This window comes from Octopus bimaculoides, chromosome 5 (genome assembly GCF_001194135.2).
Source record: "Octopus bimaculoides isolate UCB-OBI-ISO-001 chromosome 5, ASM119413v2, whole genome shotgun sequence".
In the NCBI taxonomy this organism is placed as follows: Eukaryota; Metazoa; Mollusca; class Cephalopoda; order Octopoda; family Octopodidae; genus Octopus; species Octopus bimaculoides.
Genome location: NC_068985.1, coordinates 36,477,716 through 36,485,011, shown reverse-complemented (window position 1 = coordinate 36,485,011; position 7,296 = coordinate 36,477,716). Strand labels below are relative to the sequence as shown.

General features: G+C 36.3%; 1 protein-coding gene across 2 annotated transcripts in view; it reads left to right on the top strand.

Moving 5' to 3' along the window:
* Positions 1-1,662: 1,662 nt before the first annotated feature.
* Positions 1,663-7,296, top strand: part of LOC106879153 (uncharacterized) — a 50,326-nt gene continuing 44,692 nt past the window's right edge. Inside the window, exon 1 of one of the 2 annotated variants that reach the window (XM_052968316.1) lies at positions 1,663-3,487. In XM_052968316.1, the coding sequence (XP_052824276.1) occupies positions 3,325-3,487 (163 nt within the window). In that variant the 5' untranslated portion in view covers positions 1,663-3,324. The remainder of the gene's footprint in view (positions 3,488-7,296) is intronic. The other variant, XM_052968317.1, reaches the window with a different exon arrangement.

Here is a 7,296-nt window from a genome sequence, read left to right as displayed (position 1 = left end):
TATATATATATATATATACTGCTGTATTTCACTCTGTTTCTGTCCACCAAATTCACTCATTGGGTATTAGTCTGCCTGGGGCCCCAGTAAAAGATACTGCCTAAAGTGGGACTGAAACCAAAGCTACGTGGCTGCAAAGCGAACTCGTGTGTGTGTGTGTGCATATAAACATATATACATATATGATTTTTCTTAGAGTTCAAGTGAGAGTTCAACCCAGTCGCTAACAAAGCGACAAGACTTTTGAGTGAAGAGAATTCTCGGTGTTTGTAAATATGTGGTTGAGTTGGTGTGTTGGTTGAACTGTCGATGCATACATCCAAGGGCGTGCGTCTATTCGCCTAAAGAATCTCAGATAGAAAATCTTTGGAATGTCTAACAAGTCTTCATTGTGTCACTAATAGATTGGATTTGGAGAATCTGCGTCAGTTTCTTTTGCTCTCATTCCGTGAAACCGAGGATTTCAAGGTTTCTGTGCAAATTTATTGGTACAAAATCTAATGCACCTATGATGATAAGTACAAAAGGGCTGTAGGTTCTGCATTAATTCGCCATACATGTTCCCTTTTTCCTGGTCTGTTGATTGTACATTCACATCCACTAGACAACTGATCTCTGCAATAGTGCATGACTTTTGTTCCCTGTTCTATACAGAACAATATCAAGTCTTTTATGTTTGCACCGAATTGATGTATGTATGTTATCAATCAGTTTCATTTCTGTATTTGTCCATAGAGAAAGAGCTGGACTCTAACATAGATTCAAGGCTCCTTCATTGGAACTTTTATCAACATCATCTAGGTATTTGTGCATATGTGTGTGTGTGTGTGTGTGTGTGTGTGTGTGTGTGTGCGCGCGCGCGCGTGTGTGTGCAGTATTTGGTGTTAGTGTATGCGCAGATTTGTATGTTTGTTTTATGGATGCATTTTTATGTATATATTTTCATGTCTAGGCGTATGCATATGCATTTATGTGCTAAACTTTTGGTAAGTTTTACATATCTTTATAGTATGTATGTATGTATGTATGTATGCTTGTATGTATGTACGTATGTAAAGGATTGTTTTTAACTGAACTCCAAATTTAATATATTGTTGGAATTTCTAAGACAAACGTCGTCCTTATTAAGTTTCCCATCATAAGTGATTTAGTAATCGAATGTCTACTCTGCATAGATATATGTTCGTGCGCTTATGTGTGTGAGAGAGAGAGAGAGAGAGAGAGAGAGAGAGAGAGAGAGCATGATTTTGGAGTGTATCTTTGTGAGTGTGTGTACGTGTGCAGTGAACAACATATTTCTATGAAAGTTCGTATGTGTTAGAGTTGCTTTTTTTTTTGTATAAATAAGTTTCTTTTTTTCTTCTTTCTTTGTTAATAATGATGAAATGAAAAAAACTATTTCATTCAATAATGTTTTCTGATGTTTGTATACACAACATATTACTCATAGTATACGACCTGTAAGTGTGTGCTTGAATACGAGATGTTGTGGAGAGTGGAAGGGGAGGTCGAAGGTAAGTGTCTTATTAAAAAAGAAAAAGAAACTATGGGAAATCTGTACGTAAAGTGTATTCACCACTACTACGACCACTGCTACCATCATTACTACTATCACCATCAGTTCCAGTCTGTCCCCCTCTGCCCATTACTACGGCTTCTCCCTCCTCAAATCAAGGAAGCCACCGCCGTCAGCAAGGCGAAACGGATGTAGCAATAGTCGTGACAACACTTTCTTCTTACATTGTACTGAACAGTTTTATTTCACCACATCAGCGAATACACGCTTACATTCATTCTTTCTCAAGAATTTTCTTTGATTTTCTCATCAAACAGGTAGCCGGACATTCTCTATCAGATTTGGTCGGCATCGATTTAATTACCACTTACTACCTGTCTCACATCTACAATGAGAAACACAAATACACAAGCTGTTGCATACACACACACACTCCATCTGCATGAACAATACATACACGTTTATTAAAACAAATTGCGGGGAAAATAATTAACCACTTGAAGACAAATCAAATTTGGAGTAAACATTCACTTGGAACATAACAATGATATGTCTTCCAGTTTTTTTTTTTTAACCATTCATGCTAAAATGTTATAAAAGACAATAGCAACATAGAATATACGTTACTATTGTTAATAATTTTATTTTAATTGAAACATCACCATAATCCAAGTTGAAAATAAGCTCAACGATTAATGCGACGATTATGTACAGAAAGTTACTGGATTACATACAAACTACATCTAGCAAGAGTGACATTTCTATTCAAACTGCATCAAATCATTTATAGCTGTTCAGACATTTTTTTTTATGACAGACACTCATAGAACAAGTTTTCGGTGAATCTAAATCTGCGACCCGGGTTCGATTCCCAACTTGGAGCTGTTTCACATAAATCGCTAATATAATTTCAAAAGTTAAGAATGCCACAACTTCCCATTAACCCTTCTCTACAAATCTCCGGTTTCATAATTGAGTATCGTGTACGTTTCATTCATGTCTTTTGAAGAAATCATTGAACAGTTACCGCTGAAAAACGCAGGAACGCCACAACTTAGAATAGCATGCTGTATTAGGAAACCAGTATTATAATTATCGCAGTTAACCTAATTCCATATAAGATGCTAATGTTGATACCAACTTTACACACAAAGCCAAGGGAGTTATTTAAAAAAAAAATCATAGATCATAATTTAGATTAATTTGCATTTATTTACTTTTACCATTCTCTTTCTTTCGCACTTCTTCCCATTTCTTCTCTATTTACTTCAATTCTTTTTTCTTTCTTTCTTTTTTTATATCTTTTTATCTCTCAAACTCGTATTTCTTATTCCTCTATAATTTTTTTTTTATCTCACCATGTCTAGCAGCCCTTTTACTTCTCCCGAATTATTTCTGTACCAATTTTCCTTGTTTTCTTTCCCTTCCTAACCGACATGTATAACAAAATTGAAACCGTTTCTCAAGACCTATTATCTTTAAATCTCGCATATTTTACAACTTAATGTACAACACAATGTACTTTCTGCTACTCTCACTTCACTGAATCTTCACTGTTAATTTCTCTCATTTATGATCTGGAGATAAAATTCACCTACCATGGTATTAATTCTTCATATGCAGAATAATGTTAAAACAAATATATAAAGACATCGCTTCTTAGAAGGTCAGAAGCTGATAACAATTACACAATGGACCGATATAAAGATTATCATTATCGATTCAGGCCTTAGTCGGAATACATCCTTAATTGCTAAGTCTTTTATCAGATCTGGTGGGGTTTTACTCGCTTGATATTTTTTCAAGACATGTCTTCTGTCGCAGTTTTATCACCAAACCGTTGCCATGAAGGCAGTCGATGTTACAATATAAAAGAAATCTATCGAACTTGTTTCATAGTTTTCTTGTATTTTGTTGCGTGTTCTTCAACCAGAACACGGATTCCACATTCTCTTAATGACCATTGGAGAGGTAAGTTTATCTTTCATAATTAGTTTTTTCGTTGTGCATAAACATATAATTCAGTTTTCGCTATCTGTTATCCAGAGATTAATTGCTAACCGACACGATATCGTATCGAGCTGTGCTCTGACCAAGTTCATTAATTCTTTATTTCCTTGTCACCTGACTGTAATTAAGTGTCATGGATTGGAGTAGAATTCACAGTTATAAATGGAGGCTACTTAAGGCAGTACGTAGTTTCGGGTTCTATGGTATAAAATGTAAATTTTATTCTGGAAAAGAATGCTGTTGAATAGTAAGTGATATTCCTGTGAAACTAGTGTATACTTCCAACAGTCAGATGAACTATGGTATTTTGAACTGAGCAGCCTGTCCAAAACCAACAACAATATTGGTGGGGAATATGAATTCAAGATTTACGAAATAGTAATCCGAAACTCAGTACTGATCATTTTGCTTCTACAGAGAACAAGCAATTGTTTTCTTCTTCAACCAAGACAGTGTGAGCTCTGTCAGTGCTTAACCCTTTAGAATTCAGATGTAATACTTATTTATATACACAGTTTTGAGTTAATCATGCATTATCTTATAGCTTCTAGATTTTGGTGATGTGATTGTTTTATTTTTAAAATGACATTGCAGGGTAAGTGTGGGAGGCCAGATCTGGTCACTTTGAACATAAAATAGACATAATATTTGGGCTGAATATGGCCGGTTTAAAAGCTAAAGGGTATCCTGAATTCAAATGGGATAATAGAAAAACCTTGTTTTCAATTATTCCATTTCGTTTAGCTGTGAAAGTCGCGTGCGATATAAAATACAAAATTAGCTTATAAGGGAAGACATTTATCGCTTGGTCAAATAAATTAGCAAAAATCGAAGCTATGACTAATTTATGAAAAACTAATTAGTGGCATGTTGTACATATTGTTTTATAACAAGGCCAATATATGTTTAAGCATGGGTATGTGCAATTCTGAGAAGGACAGCAAATGTAATCAGAACAGTAGACAAAGGATATATATCGCTAGATAATACAGTGCATTCATAAAAGTGAGTTCACCCAGGGCAGTTTCATACAATATTTTTTTTGTATGTATCTCTTTGAAGAGGGCTATTGATGTGGTTATTATTATTATTATTATTACATAATTCCGCCGAGGTCGACTTTACCTTTAATCCTTTTGGGGTCGATAAAATAAGTACCAGTTGAACACATCTGCTTCCCCAAGATTGCTTCTCTTGTGGAAAAATTATTATTATTATTATTATTATTATTATTATTACAAGGGCGATTAAGGCGACGAGCTGGCAGAACTGTCAACACGCCAGGCAAAATATTTAGCATTTCATCCGTCTTCACGTTCTGAGTTCAAGTTTCGCTGAGGTCGATTGTGTCTTTCATTTCATTCTTTCAGGATAAAATAAGTACCAGTTGAACACTGGAGGTGATGTAAACAACTTACCCACTCACTCAAAATTACTGGCCTTGTGACAAAATTTGAAATCAGTATTACAAGGGCAGTTAAGGCAATCAGTTGGAAGAATCTTTAGCACACCGGACGCAATACTTAACGTCTTTCGTCTTTTTAGAGCGCTCTCTATAAATTTCAGGCCCTGTGGTGGATTGGCAGAATTGTTAAAGAATCAATCAAAATGCATTGCTGTATTCTTTTTTTTTTTTTCTCTTTTTTTAGCATTTACGCTATGGGTTCAAATCCTGCCGAGGCTAGCTTTGCCTTTCATCCCTCCGCGGTCTATAAAATAAAGTTCCAGTCAATTATAGAAGTCGATAGTATCGACTAACCCTCCCCTCAAAATTGCTGGCCTTGTACCTAGATTAGAAATTATTATCAAAAGGGCTTTGGATTGGCAGAACATGTAGAGTATTGGAAAAATGCCTCGCCGTATTTGTTTTGGCTCTTTCCTACCAAGGTCAGCTTTATTTTTCATCCCTCCTGAGTAGATAAAATAAGCACTAATCAAATATTGGGGTCTATGGGGTCAACTAAGACTCTTTCCCTCAAAATAGCTGGACTCGTGCCTAAATTAGAAGGCATTATTATAATTTTATCAAGTACCACTTGTAGAAGTGGGGGACGAGATCGAGATGCTACCCGCTGGTAAATTCGCCGAAATATGGGGAAGTGTGATGAGCATAGGCCCATTGTAACTACTCTGAACATGTACCTGTAAGTCGATGCACACATCTCCAGCATCTTCGTGAATAGGGATAATCGATTAAATCGACCCCAGTATTTCTACTACAACCAGCCAAATCCTGTAATGAAACAGAATATATCAAGTAACTATAAAATATATAGCGGATTACTGCTAGCATGTACCTGTACATTGGAGAATGCATTTGAGAGGAGGCACTTGCCCTTGGTAGTCAGAATAATCCTATATTTGTAGAGTTCCTTGGTTGGCTTTAAGTGGTTATCTCCATACAAGGACCCGTCATTTCTTTCCTTATATATAATGTTTTATTTCACTCCTTCGCTAAACGTGCTGCCCATATGTATGAGCTGGCAGAACCGTTAGCACGCCGGACGAAATACTCAGCGGTTTTTCTTCCGGGTTTACACTCGAATTCCGTCGTGTTCGACTTCGCGTTTCATCCTTTCGGAGTCGATGAAATAAGTACCAGCTGCGCACTGGGGTCGATGTAATCGGTTAGTTCCCTCTTCTCCAAATTATTATTATTATTATTATTATTATTCAGTAGCTTTATTTTCATAACGAGCTTTCACTTCACTACCGAGCGCAGCTCTGTGTGCCTTGGGTATGTGCTGTGGTTTGCTGTGATGCTCTTATGGTTACTGTATTGAAAGTGTTTTGCGTAGGATGTGTGCAGTGCCCAGTAGTGCAATTTTCTGTATGTTATATATATTTGTAAGTCCTGGTGTTTTTGTTATGTATTTGTCTGAATATTTTTTTATTATACCTAAGGCGCCTACTATGATAGGAATTGTTTCTGTTTTTAGATTCCACATTCGAGTTACCTCTATTTCCAGGTCTTTGTATTTTGAAAGTTTCCCTCGGATAGTTCTTAATTACCGATTATTCTTTACTTGAAAGCAGGCAATAACAAATTACCAAAGGTTTCAAGTAGTGCCTTCTCCTGTGACTCAAAGGGACAATACTCTCCTTAGAATGCGAGCTGTACCCAACAATGCTGTCTTCTGGATCACTTCGAGCCTGACAGCAGCTCCAGTATTCTTAATATGTTTTTCAAAGCCCTTGGAAACTGCTCCTAATGCTCCAGTTACCACCGGTATCATCATTACTTTCCTTATGCCCCATAACTTTCCAATCTCGTCCTGCAGTGGCTGGTATTTCTCCATCTTTTCTGTTTCTTTACATTTTACATTCGAATCGCCTGGTATTGCAACATCTGCAACATCTATTATACCTTATTATTACTATCATTATTATTATTAGTCGTTGTATTATTATTATTATTATTAATCATTATTATTTATTATTATTGAGTGAGAGAGCAGTACATGCCATCAGAGTGACACTGGGGTAAAATATACGAAGCCCAGTATACCCATCATGACTACCCGTCTGATAAGGGTACACCAGGCACATGCATCACAACCATATGTGCGCGACATGGTGATCTCATATCAAGATAAACAGAGCATGACCTTGCCGGTGGGGCCCAGTTAGAATTTTCTTCGGGTTGAGTAGCCCATCCCGCTCAAAAGGTCCCTCAATAAGGGTTGTTTAAGGATGTTGAACGAAACACCCATGTTTCCAAAGGTGAATTATCTAAAACCTTATTATTATTATTATTATTATTATTATTA